The following is a 21,380-nucleotide window of genomic DNA, read 5'->3' as shown; positions in this document are numbered from 1 at the left end:
ATGGAATATATCTTGTTCTAAGTCAGACCCCAGTACCTCTCCTTCCCCTTCCCTCTCCCCAAACCCTGTTTCCTTCCTTCTACTGATCTTTCTGCCATTTACCCATAGTTATTCTTTAAAATTAATTTATTGTGGATGTACACAATGGTGAGATTCACTGTGGTGTATTTGTGTATGTACATAGGAGAGTTATGTCAGATTCATTCCACTGTCTTTCCTTTTCCCATCTCCCCTCCCTTCCCTTCATTCTTTTTTGTCTACTCCACTGAATTTTTATTCTTCACTCCTCACCTTATTGTGGATTAGCTTCCACATATCAGAGAGAATATGTGACCTTTGGTTATTTGGGAAGGGCTTATTTCACTTAATCTGATAGTCTCCAGATCCATCCATTTACCAACAAATGTCATAAAGCATTCTTCTTTATGGTTAAGTAATACTCCATTGTGTATATATACCACATTTTGTTTATCCATTCATCTGTTGAAGGGAACCTAGGTAGGTCCCATAGCTTAGCTATTGTGAATTGTGCTGCTATAAACATTGATTGTCACTTATGATGATTTTAAGTCCTTTGGATATATACCAAGGAGTGGGATGACTGGGTCAAAAAGAGTTCTAAATTATCTTCTGAAAATGATGGGATTAGCATAATATTTTGAGAAGGAGCCTTCCCCTGCCACACCCATAGAAATCATTCCACCAGTGCCCTGTTAGAACAGAGGCAGATTCCTATATCCACAGAGCATATAGCAAATTGGAGACACAGAAAATACACAGCAATTGTCAAGAATAAAAAGAGAGACATCCTCCCACTGGAAGTATTTGTTATCTCCTTTTTAAAGGCTGTTCATCTCTCCCCCTAGAACCCCACTTATGCTCGCAGTGGCATATGGACACATTGATGCTGTTTCATTGTTACTTGAAAAGGAAGCAAATGTGGATGCTGTTGACATCATGGGATGCACGGCTTTACACAGAGGGGTATGTACATATTTCTCAGCTTTAGTCGGCACTGTTTCAATGAGCTTGTTTCCTTTTTTCTTTCCCTATTTGAATTTATAGTACAAAAAAAATTGTTTCGTAATATAGCCAGTAAACCTCAGCCAGTCAAAAGGAAATCACAAAATCGCGTAGAAGCCCGTTGTTTCCTATGATCTCAGTCCATTCAATTGAGGGAAAAAGGAATGAGCCATGTACAAAAGGCGAGGACTCTCTGTCTGGAAGGAATCTTGGAGTGAGATTACCTTCATGTCAACTGATTAGCAAAGGCTGACTACAGTTAAGTGTTTGAGGGAACTGCGTTACCAAACTACAAGCCCAGTTTACAAACGCTGGTGATTCTTTGGTCCTTAAAGGGACCTTCAGCCCCCAAGAGTGCACCTGCTAGAACTGGGCTGTGTAAACTGGTGTAGCCCTCAAGAGCACAAACTCCCCAACACTGCAGATGTAGCAAACAAGGGTAAGAGACAACTGTGAACTTCCCAGATAACAAAATCAGGGCCCACAGAGGTCTGTGAACAAGGAAGCTGCTTCTGGAGAACAAAAGTGACTGAAAGGGGAAAAAAAAAGAAAGAAATCAACAACTCATGCAACGGTACAATAACAAAAAGTACCCTTAAGGTACACTTGTACACTGCTGGTGGGACTGCAAAATGGTGAGGCCAATTTGGAAAGCAGTATGGAGATTCCTGGGAAAGCTGGGAATGGAACCACCATTTGACCCAGCTATCGCACTTCTCGGACTATTCCCTGAGGACCTTAAAAGAGCGCACTATAGGGATACGGCTGCATCAATGATTATAGCGGCACAATTCACAATAGCTAGACTGTGGAACCAACCTAGATGCCCTTCAATTGATGAATGGATAAAAAAAATGTGGCATCTATACACAATGGAGTATTATGCAGCACTAAGAAATGACAAAATCATAGAATTTGCAGGGAAATGGATGGCATTAGAGCAGATTATGCTAAGCGAAGCTAGCCAAGCCCTAAAAAACAAATGCCAAATGTCTGCTTTGATATAAAGAGAACAACTAAGAACAGAACAGGAAGAAAGAGCATGAGGAAAAGACTACAGTAAACAAAGACGAATGGGGGGAGAGAAACGGAGAGAGAAGGGAAAGCATATGGAAATGGTAGGAGACCTTCAAGGATACATAAAATTATAAGAGGTTATGAGGGGCAAGGGGGAGGGAAAAAAAAAGGGAGAGAATTGAATAACAGCAGGGGAGGTAGAGAGGGAAGATGGGAGGGGAGGGGAGGGGAGGGGGGATAGTAGGGGATAGGAAAGGTAGCAGAATACAACAGTCACTAATATGGCATTATGTAAAAATGTGAATATGTAACAGATGTGATTCTGCAATCTGTATTTGGGGTGAAAATGGGAGTTCAAAGCACAATTTGAGTCTAATGTATGAAAGATGATATATCATGAACTATGTAATGCGATAAATAATCAATAAAAAAAAAATTAAAAAAAAAAAAAGTACCCTTAAGTCCTGATCTTAAGATTCCATGTGAGAGTATGATAAATAGGTACATGAACACCTACTATTAGTGGGATTGGGTCTGTTTCTGATTATAAAGTACATGAACATTGGAGAAAATTTGCAAAATGTTTTTTGAAAAGCACAGAGGCAGAAAACCACAATCTCCAGCAATCATTATCTCCCAGAGATAACCACTTTTGGTGTATATGTAGCACCAATCTTTTTTTTTTTTTCATTCCTGTATATAGATTTCTCTTAAACCTTCAATAAGAGAGAATAGTGAAGGTACAATTTGGAATATGACTTTTTTTTCTTTTAGTGTCTTAAGGAACTTTTTTGATATCATTAAATAGTTTTCCATACCATCATTTCTAATGCTCCATTGTACATATGTGCCATAAGTTCTCTTAGTGATTACCTGGTTTTGAGTAGTCTTGCAATTTCTAATTGTTGTTCATTACAAATGATGCCAGAGTATATATTCTTTGGACAATTCTTTGTACATATCTGCAGAACTATTTTTTAAAGCATACCCAAGAAAACTAAATGCACAAAAGCAGAAATCATAAAATTGCTATTTGGTGATGGTGTAAACACCCTGAAAAGTGGAAAGAAGACGAACTTTATGTTGTCATTGTCACAGTCATACTTCTTATTTTTTGGACATTTCCTGTGGGCCATGCAACAGGCTGGCAACCTTTACGTATATAGTCATACCATATAACAACGTTTCAGCCATTGATGGACCACATTTACAATGGAGATCTCATGATATTATATTGGAGCTGAAAATTTGTTATCATCTAATATTGTACTCTACCTCTTCTGTTTAGGTATGTTTAGATACACACATACTTACCATTGTATTACAATTGCCTGCAGTATTTAGTATACTAAAATCCTGTACAGGTTTGTAGCCTAGAAGGAATAGACTATATAGCCTGCATGTGCATTGGGCTATACCATCTAGATTTGTGTAAGTACAAGTACACTCTATGTTCACACAATGACAAAATCACCTAACACAATTCTCAGAATGTATCCCAGTCAGTAAGCATCACATGACTGTATTATCTCATTAGTCCTTACAACAGCCTTTGAGGTCATTATTTCTATTACTGTGTATAGATAAATAAAGTGAAGCAGAGAGAGGGGTAGGGAGACAAGAATTTACTCATATCTTCCTGCTTGTAAAGCTGGTATTTTCGACTATACCTTTCAGGTTTATTTGGAGTGTCAAGGGATGTTTCTAAAATGTTGATGCTCACAGACTTTTTTGGTGTGGATTTTGCTGGGGTTGTCCCACCTCCCTCCCAAGAGAGCCTGCTTCCCTGAGGGCCCATGCACAGATGCACTTACTAAGTGAGCCCAAGTGTCACTCACCAACTGTCTTGCTTCCTGAGTCTTCTGCCCTTCTAAGGCTTGTTTTGTGTTTTCCTTGCCATGCACAGATTATGACAGGGCATGAGGAATGTGTGCAAATGCTGCTGGAACAAGAAGTGTCAATCCTCTGTAAAGATTCCAGAGGGAGGACACCCTTGCACTATGCAGCTGCTCGGGGACACGCCACGTGGCTGAGTGAACTGCTCCAAATGACTCTCTCCGAAGAGGACTATTGTTTCAAAGACAACCAAGGCTACACGCCGCTGCACTGGGCTTGTTACAATGGTGAGTTACTTGCATTTGACCAATTCCAATGGACTTCCTGCCCCAGGACCACTGCAATCTCAGTGGAGGCAAGAACACAGCATAATGCCATAAGCCATGGTTTCCACTCTTGCTGCACCCAAGATATGTTTTTTTTGTTTGTTGGTTGTGGCCTGTTTGGTGGTTTTTAAAATAGATCTCCACCTTTGCCACCCCTATGGCTGCCCTGATGCCTTAGACCAGTAAAAGTTCACTATCCCCTTTTTGTTTATCAGTAACCTATAAATCTTAACCTGAACCTAGCCAGTTTTAATCAGTTTCTGAACTATGTATGGTAACCAAGAATCCCACAAAGAAGTAAAATAATATAGCTGAACAAAAAAACACATGGTGTAATAACATGTCATAATTGAATACTAGAAGATGCATGGTTTATCTTTTGATATTTCTTTTTTATGTTTCATATTCCCCATTTGTTTTGTTGCACTTAATATTTGGGAGACTTTTAATTTTTTATTTCACTTTTTTTGAATAAGAAGATATGGGTTGTTCATTGTACCATTTGAAATATTGCAGTATCTTAAGTAAAATTAAGTTTCCATTTCCAAACCTACTTTCTCATGTGATTTAGTGTGTAACTTTCATAATTTTTTCTCTGATATTAAAAATAAATATGAACAAATGTGTATCTATTTTTAGTTGGAATTACATAATAAACATCATTCTATAACTTTTTTTTGAGGGGGTTGATGTTTACTTAAAATTCTATTAAGGAGCTGGAGATGTAACTCAATGATAAAGTGCTTGCTTGACATGTTAGGCCCTAGGTTCAATCTCCATCACTCCAAAACAAAACAAAACAAAAAATTAAAAAAAATTCTAAGCTGAGCGCGGTGGAACATCCCTGTAATCCCAGCAGCTCAGGAGGCTGAAGCAGGAGGATGGTGAGTTCAAAACCAGCCTCAGCAAAAGTGAGGCACTAAGCAACTCAGTGAGACCCTGTCTCTAAATAAAATACAAAATAGGGTTAGGGATATGGCTCAGTGGTTGAGCGCCCCTGAGTTCAATCCCCAGTATCCATCCCTGCAAAAAAAAAAAAAAAAAAAAAAAATCTACTGCAGAAGATCTTTACAAGTTAATATGTATCAATATAGATTGCTTTAATAACTGGATATTATTTCATAGCTGTGCATGCACTAGAATTTATTATTTTTCAAACAGATTTTTGTTGATGGACATTCACATTGGTTTTTGTTTTTGTCCTATTATCAACAATGTGGCAATATATGTGTTCATATTATGGTACCAAAAATACGATAAATATCTAGAAGGGACATTTTTTAATAAGAAGGTTGGAATATTTTTTAATTATGATAAAGTATGCTTCATTACTTTGCCAAAAAAATCATTTCTTACACTACCAAATGTTTATAGAAGTCAGTATTTTTTCATTGCTTTGCCAGCCCAGGATGTTACCATCTATTTTATTTTTGTTAATTTGAAGGATAAAAAATGGAATCTCATTGTTGTTTTTGATTTGCATTTCCCTATCTAATAGCACATTCATTGATTCTTTACGATTCTTCTTTAGAAATTGCCTTTTCCATCTATTGCTCACTCTTTTTCTATTGAGTTATTCATCTTTCTAATACATTTGTAGGAGCACCTTGTCTTAGTTGTATATTTGAATACTCTGTGTGTTATGTGTGTTGCAAATATTTTCGTTCCTCGTCTATGGTCTTTTCTCATGCAGTCATTTGAGATTTTATGTAGTTGTGAATGTTTGAGCTTTCCTTTGTGGTATCTAGGTCTCCAGTCTTGGTCCCCAACCCCTAAGATTATATGGACATTTTGTTTATCAGTAACCTATAAATCTTAACCTAGACCTATATTTCTTACTCTTTTTCTATAATTTTATTTTTATGTTTTTAATTCTGTTAAGATTTTTATTTAGAAACTGATTATTGGTTCTAGAAACAATTTTATGTGCTCATTATATTTTCATTACAGCCTTTTTTTTTTTTTAACTGGTTCTGCTTCTTCAACATAATTTTGCCCCCTCTCTGCCAATGGAGGATTGTGAATTTTTTTACCTAAAATGTGTAAAGGTTCCCCTGCCCCTTGCCATGAGATGGTCCAGGCAGTGGAGAGGATCTATCTATAGGAGAGGCAGGATGGAGAGACTTCTGACTGCTGTGGCCTTAACCTGCCACAGATGGCATCCTGGGCCAAGGAAGTGGGCAGTCCTCTCTGCTCTTACGACTCTCCAGGTACAGGCAGGGAAAGAAGAGCAGTCTTCCCTAAAGCTGTTCACCCACTCAGGGCAGCCTTCCTCCAAGTCCAAGGTTCAAGCTCCCATCTTTCCAGAATCCCCTTCACTGGGCATTTTTAAATACTGAAAGTAGTTTGATAATCTCCAGTTCTGCCTGTGTGGTCTCTTAGGTAGGGACTCATATAGGAATGGTCCATGGAGATATTTCCCTAAGCAAGGTCTTTTGGGAGATTCAAACTATGAGAGGGTTTGCGGTGTCTGGGACTGTTTAGGAGGAAGGGATGGATGTTGTTGGAAAGCTAGATAATTTAACTTGCCTACTCGAGGCTTCCTACCCTCATTACTTCATATGCTTCTTGATTCTCCTCAAATTAGTATCAGCTTGTCTCTTTTTAGGTACAAAAAAGGAGGATTTATGTTTTAATATTTTACGTTGTCCAATCTTCATCATTCTGAGGTAGATCATAAGGGAACTTTTGCTAAATTAGAACTGAGTTCAGTCAGAACACCAGTCTGTATTCCAAAGCCACATAAATAAAATGTTTTCTTGCCTGACAGTTGTACAGCACTTCAAAAGCCATGTCTAGGTCTTTCCTGGAGTAAAACTCCCATCATTCTGAGACATAGGTAGGGCAGTTATTCCTAGTCCAACTTTGTATATGGGAAACTGAGGCTCAGAGATCCCAAGTAAATTGCCTTAGGTCATGTAACAAGTAAGTTGATAGAGTTAGATCTTACCTCAGATTCAGTTGATGTAGAAGCCACCTGTCATTTTATTAAAGATAATTCTCACATTTCTTCATCTCCTTTTTGAAAACAATATTGTGTGCCTACTACTGGCCAGGTACCATTAAAACACTTACATAGTATTTTACATTCAAAGCCTTTTTGCATTCATTGTCTCAAAATACTGTTTTCTACTAATCACTTATCTCCCCTTCACTAGGGTAAATGAACCTATTCGAGCAGGTGGAAGGTAAATTTCCTATTACAAATATGGGCAAATTGAGGTATATATGTGTTAGGCATCTATCAATCAAGAGCTGAGGGTAACACAGACTCTAATCTGTTTGCAAATGAGGTGTCTTCTCTCTCCCTCCACCAGACCATATGGCCTTCACTGTCTGATTTGTTCGTTACATCTAAGAACACCTGTGAGCCTAGTTAATAACACTTGGGCATTTTTGTTAATTTTATTCCACAGAGAATGAGCAGTCAGCCAATTTGGGAAAATTCCTAAGCTAGAAATGAACACTTAATAAAAAAAAATAAAGCAGACTATGTTGAATAAAGTTTCTTTCTTGGAAACTCTCTAAATTCTTTTAATTCCTTTCAGGTAATGAAAACTGTATAGAGGTACTTTTGGAGCAAAAGTGTTTTCGCAAATTTATCGGTAATCCTTTTACTCCACTGCACTGTGCAATGTAAGTAGAAATGCTGGAAGGTAATGGTGTTGCTTTAACTCTTTTGACTACATCTAGAAAAAAAAATTGCCTTTTAGGGAAGGAAAAGCTTTTAGATTACAGATAAGACTAAAATATTCCATTTTTCTGCTTGTCTGATAGCAAAGTGTGGCCCCTAATGTTAATGATTTTCCAGAAGCTCCTATGGAGTGCCACAGTTCCAAGATGATTGACATACTACCTTAGGCAAACTGCAGGAAGGGGTGGGTTGAGAGGCACATTTCACATGATGTGAAGAATTCTTCAAGCACAGTTCATTTGTCTGGCAAGTTTTTAAAATAAATCAGAGTTAACAACAATATGCCTATGGATATTTAGAAACACATTTTCTACCAGGAAGTCTTTTCATATACTGTAATTCTCCATTATTCATATGTGGTAAGTCTTTTTTGATAAATCTAATTTCTCCTCTAATCTTATAAGCCTTTGTTCAGATAATTCAGTGATTTTAAATCAGATTTCCATTTTCAGCCTGGAAGTCCAAGAACTGAGGATACTTTATGTTGTCTGTGGGTTGCACACAATGCTGGGTCATTTGGTTGGAAAGATATTAGAGGCATAAAATAGATGAATAAAGAAAATGCCGGTGGTAAAGTCTCAGGATGACTTCAAATCTGTAGGATCCATTTCTCTCCTACTTTGGGATGTTCAAAACAGTTAATATGTTAAGTGCCTTAACATAGTGTAAGTGGTATGCAGTGAACTGCTACCTGGATGCAGAGGTTCTGAAAAGGTGCTAGGTTTACCACGTGTACCACTGAAACACATACCACAACTACTGGCATCAGATTTTTTAAAATGCATCAGATTGTTAGATATACAGGATGTAGAAAAATATGTAAGGAAGGAATATGTAATTTTTTAAAGAGTGAGATTTTTTTACATTAAAAACCATTTTTATTTTAGAATAAATGATCATGAGAATTGTGCATCATTGCTACTTGGGGCCATGGATTCCAGTATTGTCAGTTGTCGAGATGACAAAGGCAGGTAAGTCATCCTGAGAAGGAGTATCTTTTGTTTTGATGAGTTTTAGTCTTTGCTGTGCAGATGCAGAACAGCCAAACATCTTTTTTTAATTGAATAGTAGTTCTGGCGTTTTGGCTCAGTAGTAGAGCACTCGCTTAGCACGTGTGAAGCACTGGGTTTGATCCTTAGCATCACATAAAAATAAAAAATAACTAAAGGTATGTAAAAAAGTTTTTTAAAAAGTAATACATAGTTTTAAAAGTTAAATATTATAAAGGTTATATAATTAAAAGAAATTTCCCTCTTAGCCCAGAACCCCCAGTTTCTTCCATAGAGAAAACTACTGCACAGTGTTCTTTCCAAATTTTTATATTCCCCTAAATATTTTCTGTGCATTATCTACAAACACATAGAGATATATAGATATGTATATGTTTGGGTGTGTGCATAATTGTTTTAATGCAAATGGGAGCATTTTGTAACCATGTTCTGATTTTAGTAATCTTGGAGAGCTTTCCATGCCAGAACATACCGATTTAAAATCTTCGCATTATTTCATTGAATCCATCTACAGTATTTTACTCAGCCTGTCTTCTATTGAAGAATATTTAGGGTACTTCCAATATTTTGCAATTCAAAGACGTGGTACAGTGAACATTCTCACATCTGAATCTGTACACATGACCAGGTATATATAGAAGATCAACCTACGAGTGGAATTACTTGATTAAGAGGTTGATAGTTTTTAATTTTAGTAAGTAGTGCCAAATTGTCCTGCTAAAGAAATCAACCATCCATATTAGATTTAATGTGGGTTTTGAGAGTTTTATTTAATCAACCAATTATCTACAAATTTAAGGTCAAATTTGAAAGTATCCATTTTTTTTAATTTATTTTTTAGTTCTCGGCGGACACAACATCTTTGTTTGTATGTGGTGCTGAGGATCGAACCCGGGCCGCACGCATGCCAGGCGAGCGCGCTACCGCTTGAGCCACATCCCCAGCCCCGAAAGTATCCATTTTAAAGAAGTTACTAGAACTCAAGATTAAATAACCAATGAAGATGCTAATTTCATTATCAAAGCCACCACATATATTACCCCTCCCCCCATCTAAGAGGTATCATTCACATAGATGACACTTCAGGTCTACCCTGACTGGCTTGCAGAGGTAGCTTGGTCGATAATCTCTGTAAACTGACAAATGTTAAATCCTAGACAGCACAGTGCTCATGTTTCTTGGGCAGTTGCTAAAGAGAGAACAGAATTTCAAGGAAACTGAAGTCACGTTTGTTTGTCATCTTTAGGACACCCCTTCATGCGGCAGCATTTGCTGATCACGTGGAGTGCTTGCAACTTCTTTTGAGGCACAATGCTCAAGTGAACGCAGTAGATAATTCAGGGAGGACACCACTGATGATGGCTGCTGAGAATGGACAGGCAGGCGCTGTGGGTATGTACTGGTCAGGTAGACTTTGCCTTTATGCCTATTCAGAAACCAAAAACAACAAAGGAAGAAATCAATGTTCTTTTAGTATAGTCTTACTTAAGCCCCTTGAGTTTGCTCAGTCGCCCTCAATTCTCTGTGACTTGGTCATTGGTGAACATTTTCACCAAGAGCCAACCTGCCACAGTGAAATTTCTCAACACTGATAAACCAAATATGACAACAGAATCATTTTAAGTGGAAATAATGAAAATGTAAGGACAGTTAAAGCTAAAGCCTATCAGCCTTGGATCTGGACAGAACAAATATGGCTGTAAATTACTCATATTTTTTTTTCTTTAAAAACATTAAATATGATTATGTGAGCTATTCTGCTTTAAATGTTTTTGTTTTTATAGTGTCTTCTTCAAATTGCACCTCATCTAAGTAACTCTCTTTTGGCTTTTTCTGTAGATATTTTGGTGAACAGTGCTCAAGCAGATCTGACTGTAAAGGATAAGGACTTGAATACGCCCTTACATTTGGCTAGTAGTAAAGTATGTAAATGAATTTAAAACACTGTTACTTAATGTGGTAATCATGTCACTGAAATTCTATCAGTCTCAGAAATATGAAACTGTGTAACATGGCTCTTAATGAACTTTCCCAGGATGTTGTCAACAATAAGTGGAATCAAAGGGGAAAAAGAAAGGGCAGAATCACCAGGTGGATGAGAGTATGTGCCACCAGAATGAGTGGCAAGGGTTTTCTTTCCTCATGTTGCTACTTGCCTTCTTGTCACAGTCCATTAGTCTTGATGCTGCCACTGTATCTGTCATGTAACATAGTTGGTATCACATAGAAGATTAGGAATGAAGCTTCTAAAAAACAAGCCATTTGTACAGGAACTGTGGCTTACAGTCGTAATCCCAGCTACTGGGGAGGCTGAGGCAAAAGAATCTCAAGTTCAAGGCCATCCTAAGCAACCCTGTGAGACCTGGCTCAAAATAAAAAAAAAAAAATTTAAAGGGCTAGGGATATAGTTCAATGGCAAAGCACCATTGGGTCCAATCCCCAGAGTGTGTGTGTGTGTGTGTATGTGTGCGTGTGTGTGTGCGTGTGTGTAGTTCAACTTGGTCTGTTGTTCAATTTGAAGACATTGCAATAATACCACCAAAAAATACATTACTGTGAAGCAAATAACTATCCACCTACATTTCTGCTCTTTGCCCCTTTTTCCTGGTACATTGTTCAATTTTTTTGTTACATAGCAGTGTGTTCCTGCTTACTTAAAAGATAAATGTATGTATGTATATGTGTATCTGTACACACATACATGAGCACACACATAAACATATAGGTGTATGTATGATTTCACAAAAGGCATTATAGTATAATGCCAGTTGACACCAGTGATGGTGGTTTATTACAACATAATTAAAGATATTAATGGTGTCACCTAACCCAACAGTATCAGAAATGTCAGCTCTTCCTTGCACATTTGCATTTTCTCATTTCATGCTCTGTGAAACCCAGGGAAACCACAAAAAGTGCTAGTTTCATGAAGTTCATCACAAGAGACAGTATTTTAGTGAATACAAGCACAGTGCTTTTCAGACTTTTGTGCAAATGGATCACCTGGGGACTTGGTTAAAGTACAGATTCTGATTCATTAGGTCTGGTTGGGGTCCAAGATTCAACATTTCTAACTCTCAGGTGATGAGGATGATCCCGGTCAGTGGCCCTTGCTTAATAAGGGCTTAGAAACCATGTCCTCCTTACAAGGGCACTAGGCTTGAAGTCTTTACAAGGGATCTCTGGTTTAATAACTGATTTTTTAAAAAATTGTCAACCATCTATTGCCATAAGATCTAGTGATAGCTTCCTCAGGTTGAGTGAGAAAAGATGAGTTTCCCTAAACAGGGCCCCTTCGTGACACAAGGCAGTAAATGATGATGAGGGATACAGATAATGGGTCTGATAGGAATACTGAGGGGAAATGGATCATGCAGTGTTAAGTGAAGGTTTGAGGAAGGTGGGAGCTGGTATGTGTTTTAAAAGTAACATTGAAGGATTTAAAGGTACTCTTAATTTCTGCTTTACCAGCTAAGCTAGCATCTGCTTTAGTCTAGACATTAAATTCTAAAAATTATCTTGGAAATATTAATGTTAAATATGAGTACTTTAGATCAGATTTATGTTAACCCAAGTCCTAATAGATTTAATGGAAAATCTTAGAATAGCTGGAGTTCCTTGACATTTTGGGAAAAAAAAATGACTCAGAAAACAGCCCTGAAGAATGCTTTTTAGTTAGAGGAAATTCAGTTTCAATTTAAAACATAATGAAGTAATTTTTCAGGAAATTCACTGTCTCCCTCTCATGTTTCTTCTTATTCTTTTTCTTTATTAGGGTCATGAAAAATGTGCCTTGTTAATACTTGACAAGATACAAGATGAGAGCCTTATTAATGCAAAAAATAATGCACTGCAGACGTAAGTATAACTACTAAAGTTTGACCCAGAGTTGTAGACATGTGACAGAATGTAAGAGCCTGCCATGTGCCAGGCAGGCTGTGGGGGACACCACGATGAAAGATGGAGGCCAGGCCTGGCTTCCCCTTCATGAAGATTACAGTCACATGCCTGCAAATGCTGACTAGCTAGACAATTTTACTCAGAATTCTTATTTTTATATTCCTTCTCAGAATTTTGTGAGGCCTTTGTTTCTCTTTGCTGATATTTCTGTGGTAATATTGTAAATTTAATGAGCTATTAGAAAAATCTTATGGGCTTACGGGCTGACATATTTGGGGAAACTATCTGTATTATGTATTAGCATTATGTATTCTGACTGGAAAATGACAGTTTTATAAATTAGATTCCCAGAATACATTTGAAGAGTTTCTAAGCTATTTGTCTTAATTATATTTTAATATAATTCAGTGTAACCCTCAGTGTGAAGGATCTAAAAGCTGCTTCATTTTCTATTTTAGGGAATTACTTATGCATTTGTTTTAAAGGCAAAGGAGTACTCAAATTTTTTTTTCATTTAAGATTCTTAAGCAATATATAGCACAATATGCTGAGTTTGACATTATACGATATGTAAGGTATCATACATTCAGTTGAGCATCTCTGTGCATTTAATAATAATGAGACTTAAGAGTGTATATTAATACCAGTCATATTGATAAAGAATATGAAACAGCAACTCAGATTCAGAAGTAGAAATCAGGCAATAAAGAACCTTCTACAAAACACACCAAAACTTGAATTCTTCCTTTGTCTTCCTATCTTACTGCCGCTGAGATAGTTTGTGATGCAGAGGATTTGTAATATCTGTAGGGAAATCTGGGCAAACACGTAAGAACAGTTGGATCATTAGCACCTAGAAAAGATCTGGCCAACACATATCTTTTTTTAAAAAAATAAAAATATCCATGTACTATTTATAGATTGTTAACTACGTATTCGTTTTAGTGACTCAAGCTAACCAAAATACTGTATTTTCATTGTGTTAGCTTTCCATTACTAAATAAAATATCTGAGATAATTAACTTGTAAAGAGAAAACGGTTATCTTGGCTCACAACTTATGAGGTTTCAATTCATGATCAGTTGGCCCCTTTGCTTTGGGCATGATAGCGTATCATAATAGGGAGCATGTAGCAGAACAAAGCTGTTCACTCATGGTCAGGACAAAGGAGAGGAAGAGGAAGGGGCTGGGTCCCACAGTCCCCTGGAGGATATGCTTCCAATGACCTAAAACTTCCCAATAGACCCCACCTGTTCAAGGTTTCACCACTATTTTAGGGAATTACTTATGCATTTGTTTTAAAGGCAAAGGAGTACTCTAATTTTTTTTTCATTTAAGATTCTTAAGCAATATATAGCACAAAATGCTGAGTTTGCACCAAGCTAAGGACCAACACATGAGTCTTTGTGTCCATTCCAGATCCAAACTATAGCACTCATGCAAATTTATATCACAACTGATACTCAGTATTGTTTTGTAGACCACTCCATGTTGCAGCACGCAATGGCTTAAAGGTGGTAGTTGAAGAGCTGCTGGCCAAAGGAGCCTGTGTACTTGCTGTAGATGAAAATGGTAAGTGGAAAAAAATAAATAGTTGCTGCAGGTACCGTCCTTATGCTGGTTAAAGCCAGAAGAAACTAGAAAGATAGGAGCTAGTTAAAAAGGCAATAAGAACATTCTCCTCCTTGAAAGTTCCGTGTTATAAGAAATCAAGCCAGGATAATCTGTCCTGTCTGTCTTTTTGTAAAACACATTGTCTAACTGTAGACCACCAGTACTGTTCATTTTGCATGTAGTGTCAGCAGCTGATCCCTAACTCCTCAGCATGGTAGTTGAACATTTTAGACACACTAAAAACCTTTCAACTTGGCATTTGGAATTCCAGCTGCATATGCTGAGGAATTAGAGATTACATGTGTCATTAATGCATGCTCAAGGGCTCAATGAAAACCTATATCCTTTATTTATTTCAGTTCATTCTGAGATCAACACCCCCTGCCTTTTTTTAAAGTATAGATCAGAACTCATATTCCTGGTAATATGGAAATTTGGGGAACATGAGTAAAATTTTATTGATTAATATCTAGGCTTGAAAGCTTCTCCTGATCTATATAACATTCCTTTTTCTAAGTGAGCTACTTCTTGTCCGAAGCTTTCTACTCTGTCTGCTTCCTAAGAAAATTTGAAAACTAATGAATACTAGAATTGCACTAAACTACCATTTCAAGCACCAATGCCTCTTAACCTTGAGGAGCAAAAAGGAACTTCTGGATATTTATGAATTAAGTAATTTTTTAAATGTGGCATTTAATTAAAGTATTATAATGTATTAATGTAACTCAATTAACTGCTTATTACAGGTATTGGAATTAGCAGCTCATGCCTATTTCTCAGAAGTAAGCAGCCATACTGACATCATTAGCTAACTCTTATTAGTTTTGGTTTTGCAGCCCCATGTATCCTAGCATGTACCCTGCTCTATCCCCAACCTGACTCATCTAGGAAGCAAAGAGAGTCTTCTGCTCCTCCATCTCCTCTCACCTTCCCTTACCTTCTTTTCACCACTGTATACCTTAGGGTTGGCATGGAGAAACCTGCAGATTTTCTCCAAAATAACCAGAGAGATAAGAATTGATTAGTTTTGCTTCTCTCTAGCATAAATCTGGTGCATCTAAGGTTTATTTGGCCTGTAGTGACAACATTAGGAACAAGAGCCCTGGGTCAGAGGAATATAGCCTGCCTATCTCAGAGATTAGTCGCATCCCAAAGACCTGGGAACATTTGGGGCAGTTTTGTACAGCACTGCAATAATTCCTTTCCTGGTCACTGACCTTTGTGAGATGGAATGGTAAGATACCTGTTCATTCTTGTTTGGTTTCACACCACAAAGAGGAATAATCTCTTAAAGGTTGAGGGGGTAGGGAATCAGGTCAATGGATGGCAAACAGAACATCTGAGTTTTATTGAGCCAGTTCCTCTGAACACCTGAGTGAGTACAAGACTCATTGTGTAGTGGGAACTTTTGCCAGCAGAGAGGTTAGCTAAGCCTTTCAGGCCAGCAGAGTGAATATTGGATAGGGTAGTGATTAAGTCAAAGAATGAAACTACCTCCCAAGGCACCTGTTTCATGTGTTGAGGCAGTTTTCTCATCTGGACTGGACTCATGAAATATAAATGATAGCGATGGCATAGCTCTAATTAGGGCAAGCATAGATTTTTCCCACATCTGTTACATTTCAGATTTGGGACTTTGTTATGTGGGATGGCTATTTTTTTTTAATTCTGTTATATTTCTCTTAAATGGTAGTTAATTGTTAATCACAGATCGATTAGTGCTCTCCTGTGTCTGATCTATCAAACATTTCCATCTTTCTAAAACCAGTTAATTAATGTATACTTTATGTAAAGTATATATAAAGTGACAAAACTGCATTAGTCGTTTTGACAGCCGTATAATTCTCAGTATCATTTCTAACTTGACACATGGTTACCTACCATGGAAAGTCATTGTTCTCAGAATGAGAGTCCCCCTCAGGCCCAGGTCTGAGGCTCATGGTGTGCGTGTGCTCTCCAGTAGAAACATCCTCCTGGTTGTCCTGTTGCTGTTTTCTGTGGAATCGTGTCCCACCCCCGCCCCCTCGTGTTTCTGTTCACTAGATGAAGGCTGGAATTCTGCCTAACTTCAGATAATATGGTGCTTGCTGTAGTCGTGTGAGCTGAAAACAATCACCAAAAAACCCCCTCCATAGAATGTCTTCCCCTCCCAACCCCTCCAGCCTCACCCCTAGCATGACTTTGTGGGAATAACTCCTCCTTTGACCTGGCATGAATGCTAACTCAACATACATCTCCACCCGTGAGCTCATGGGAGATGTACTGTGGAATGCTCACGCCTCTCTGGACCCCAGGACTAACCTCTGCCTTGTCTGCGTTTACGCCCAGGTCATACCCCGGCCCTGGCTTGTGCTCCTAACAAAGACGTGGCTGACTGCCTGGCCCTCATTTTGGCTACCATGATGCCTTTTTCTCCTTCCAGTACAATGACGGCTGTCAACTTCGTTTGTTTTAAAAAAGACAATTTGAGCAGGACGACCCTCTCCAATCTGGGGAGCATGGTTAGCCTGTGCAGTAACAACGTAGGCTCGGAGGACGGGTACAATGAAAACGATTCTGACTCCGAAACCTTTTGACTTTGGACGGTAGAAGCTTTTCCTTCATCACCTGTGTTGGAGGAAGGGAAAGAAGCTTGAATTCCATGTTTATGCTGTACTCAAGTATTATTGGGGGCCCAAGCTTCCAGAAGCCAGTAGAGAAGGAGTTGATCCAACCTAGGGAGGGCAGCTAGGCTGTAGGGTGAAATACACACACAGATGGGCTCCAATTTTGTTTAGTTTCATGTTTTCCTTAGATCTAAGATATTTCTGTGAAAGTCTACCTCTCATTTTAAGTAAGGAATTTTTTTTAAAAAAGTATTTGATTCTATTTCTTGGGGATAAGGCAACAGAGAGGCAACTGTTCACTATAAAGAATTTTTTTGTGTGTGTACTCAGCAGTGAGTTTTCAGAAGTATATCAATGTGACATTCATGTCCCCTGGGAGGGGAGGGAAGAAGTGGATAGGAAATGCCTCAAACCTCTTCTCACTCTGATGTTTACTTCCTCACTAGAAGCCAAAGGTAAAGATGTTCATCTTCAGAAATAATGCCTATAATAGTCTTTTTTAAGGGAGTCCAACTATTCTATAGTAAGCACTTAAATATCCAGAACTTCTTTCTGAAGATCTTTGTTAAAGTTGCCAGATGAATGAACTTGCTTTTTTTTTTTTTTTTTCATTTAACACAAATACGGCACCCAATGTTCCCCCATAACATGACTAATTTTCCCTCAAGTGATTGAGCCCAAATCTATCTAATAACATTGAAGGTAAAAATTATATTGCGCCAAAACTTTGAGGCAATATGCAGATTTAATATGAAACTATCCTTTGTTAATTTCTCCTTAAATCAAAATACAACTTTTTAAAAAAGTCTGAATTGTCAGCATCGTTTATCAATAGTAAAATGTTAAATGAGCTTCTTAGTCAAGGTCATGCCAAGTGAGTGGAAGTATGACTACAAAAGGGAACAATGAAAATGAAAGCAGAAAGTAGAGATGGGTGATATGGAAATTAAAGCCAATTGCCAGTTGCTCCATGACGAAATCAACATAGTGAATACTGTGTCTACTCCCTCTGCCAAAGCTTCTAGGTCAAATGGACCCCGTTCCACACCTGGAACAGCTGTACAAAAAGAAGAATGAGACTTTAAAAATCATGCACATACACACACACAAACACATCTGTGTATATATATATATATATATATGTATGTAGCTCATCAGCCAGCTATATGTGAGGACCAAAATGCTTCAGTCTAAAGTGGAAGATTTAAATTTTTTTCCTTCAAAATGAAAGTGAGAACTGTAGTAGCTTTTCTATGGAGTTGTAATCTTTTTGTGTACCAGTCTTTGTTGTATTTTATATTTCTTATGACACAGATTTCTAGTTGATGGCTTAACATTTGTAACTGATGATGTGTTGACCACAGTTTATTTTTTTTTTGTCAAACTAGAGAAAATGTCTGTATACTTTTGATGTAAATGTGTTTATATTTATTTGAAATGAAAAAAATGCCGAGGAAACTGTTTGTTCCTTGTTTTAATTGTTATGTATCTTATTTGGAATAACAAAAAAAAAAAAAAAATAGAAAAACACCCTTGACCCTGGGCTAGCCAGCAGCCCCCTGTCCAAACCCAGCATTTCCACTGCTAAGGTTTCCAGTCCACCCTCAGGTTCATGCATCACTCAGTCCCAGTCTGCAGCCAGCATAGAGTGTATAAGACATGGCCATCCACATGCTTTCTGTAAGACAAAAGCTAAAGTGTATAGGGGGTCATATACACAAAGGTGGGCCAAAGAGAGACCCAGAAATTACCCTGAATACACTGAAAAATCTTACGTGGTCCCCAACCCTAATGGGAAATGATGTCAGCGTGGGCACTGTGCCAAGAGAAGAAATCAGAATCACCAGCTCAAGTGCTATATTCCCCTTGAGGAAGAGACAGGAAAGAAATGTGTTGCAATAGGGCAGTACTAGTCAACATTTTATAATAAGTTCCATTTTCACCCTGGAAATTTCTATCTCACAGTGTGTGTGAGATATTTTTCAAAACAGTGCTCTATCATATCTGAATCAAACACAGATACTGTATTATTTTTTTCTTCTAACTGTAAAAGACTTTATTTAATCTTACTCTTTTAATATCCTGGATTTAATTAAAACTCATGTTGAGTTCTTCACACATGAGAACTTGTTCAAAGGTCTTACAGAACCGTTATTAATTTCATCAAACATTTTCAACACCGACATCATTGTTTTTTAAACTCGGTGTGGTATTTTCTCTCCTTCTTCTGTTCTTTTTGTTTACAGAAGATGAATTTTTAAAAATGTAAACAGATTGCTAATGTACAATAATGACCTATCTTTACCAAAACACTGAAAACAAGGGAGCTCCAATATTGAAGAGCATGACACACTGAGGTGTCTGTTTCTAGAAGTGAATGGGAGTCTTACTCAGTTGGTATTTAAAGCAGGAAATGAAATGCCTGTGTTCAATGGCGAGGCAGCATTAACATTTTTCCTGTAGAGTAGCAGAGAGTAAGTGGGTCTTTTCAGCAAAGCAGTGACCTACCTTGAGGCATTATCTCCGTGGAGCTGCATTTTGACTTTTCCTCACTGTCTTTCCAATAGAAGGAGGACAAAGGAACAAAATGAAATCATGCTCACAATGAACTGTTCATTGAATCAGTATAGATCTCTTTCTCCTTTGTTCTCCCCACTTCTCCTTCATAAGAGAGACCAAATTTTTTTTTTAAGAAATGACTTTAAAAACTGTAATTTCTGTGTGTTTCAAATTACATCTTTTAGAAATAAAGTTGTTTGCAACATAGCTTTCTAAGAAAAAAACAAAAACAGAAAATGTGTTTTTTAGTCTTACATGCTTAGTGCTTTTACCTATATGTGTTATTTTTAGACTGTATTTTAACCACAGCCCTGTGATCATGTTTCATTGCACTTACCCATTCGCCAGTGTCTGCCTATCTTTGGTAAATACATCATTATCTCCAAATTGCCTAAATCCTGCTATGATTCTACAGTAAATAGCTCAGGGGATTTCTATTTATCACTACTAAAAGGGCACCATAGTATGTTTTGGTACTTTAGGCAGTAAACAGCTGCTTGACTTATTGTTTTATTATTCAGTTAGAGCAGAACATCAAATGGATTTGCTGCACTAGTTAATCTTTGTACTGTTGAGCAACTTGGTTTGCTTATCTGTTGTGTTGGTTGAAAACTCATCCCATTTTTTGTCATGTGAAATGAAGTTAGAGTGCCTTTTTATATTTGTATATTCTGAAAATGTTATGTGAAGTGTTTTGTATTTTTTTCATTTGAGTGTTATCAGAGCAATATAATACCAGTGAGTTTTCATTGCAACCTTTCTTTGAATGTATAAAGTGTCTTCCCCTCCCTTTCCCCTTTTCTCTGCTTTGAAATGAAAATGCTAAAGTTTTCTATAGGAATTACATTTGGTTTTGCAGTGCTAAAATGCTTTCTTCTTACAAAACTGTAAACCATAGGTCAGTATTATAGAGGAAAAGCATTTTGAGATAGTGACAATCCGAGCGTGTGTATAAAATGTAATTCTATGAGTTTCTTATGCAGTGATATAAAGATTCAATGCAAGTACCTTTTGTTTAGTAGTTTTGTCTACATTCTTTATGCTTTAGCATGTGCAATATATCTTTACAACGCACGATGATACAAATTTGGTGCCAGTGTTATATTTTGCATAACATATTTGTAACAGCATAAAATATTGTTTGATGATTTCAGTGGGATTTTGTCTGTAATGTTTTCTTATGTAAATTGGAGTTAAATGACTGGTAAATGTCATGACTGTAAAAATGAGGAAAATTGTTTTTAGTTCAGTGAATGACTTTGAACCAATCTGAATCTTCTCAAGCACAGTTTGATACTTTTGCAACTACTGAATGCTCTAATAACGTAATGAAGTACTTAACTGTAATATACCATGGAAATGCATTCAGATGGTTATTTTTACAAATAAAAACGGTACAAATATTGTTGCAATTGTGTTTTCTTTCATTTTTCCACCTGATGCTTTTTTCACATTATGCTGATTTAAATCTTTGTCTTCCCTTTGAAACCATAGCAACATTATTTAAACTTTGAAAATAATCAAGATAGAAGTATATTTCCATATTTGCAATTTCTGTGTGTGTTATCACAATTAGATTTTTAAAAAAGTCAAAACACGTATGTTTGTTTCTTATATTTATTTATGCTTCCAATATTTTCCATAAAGGACTGGAGCTGGCTTGCAACAAAAGACATGTGATAACCTACCAGTGGAAAAATTAAGACAGGAAAAAAAAATACAAACACATATGGGACGCAGTAGCTGTGACTGAACTTGAGTTTTCCCTAAGCTTCCTTGCAGCCAAGGAAAGAAG

The 21,380-nt window shown here is 37.3% G+C and overlaps 1 protein-coding gene across 1 annotated transcript in view; it reads left to right on the top strand.

Moving 5' to 3' along the window:
- Positions 1–20,993, top strand: part of ANKRD44 (ankyrin repeat domain 44) — a 300,661-nt gene extending 279,668 nt beyond the window's left edge. The window contains exons 20-28 of the mRNA XM_081261737.1: positions 867–984; positions 3,947–4,163; positions 7,751–7,838; positions 8,784–8,867; positions 10,153–10,298; positions 10,746–10,828; positions 12,682–12,764; positions 14,287–14,378; positions 16,749–20,993. Coding sequence (XP_081117863.1) covers positions 867–984; positions 3,947–4,163; positions 7,751–7,838; positions 8,784–8,867; positions 10,153–10,298; positions 10,746–10,828; positions 12,682–12,764; positions 14,287–14,378; positions 16,749–16,996 — 1,159 coding nt within the window. The 3' untranslated portion in view covers positions 16,997–20,993. The remainder of the gene's footprint in view (positions 1–866; positions 985–3,946; positions 4,164–7,750; positions 7,839–8,783; positions 8,868–10,152; positions 10,299–10,745; positions 10,829–12,681; positions 12,765–14,286; positions 14,379–16,748) is intronic.
- Positions 20,994–21,380: the final 387 nt, after the last annotated feature.

This window comes from Spermophilus citellus (assembly GCF_964194105.1).
Source record: "Spermophilus citellus genome assembly, chromosome: 11".
Taxonomy (NCBI): domain Eukaryota; kingdom Metazoa; phylum Chordata; class Mammalia; order Rodentia; family Sciuridae; genus Spermophilus; species Spermophilus citellus.
This window is presented reverse-complemented; position numbering and strand designations above follow the sequence as displayed.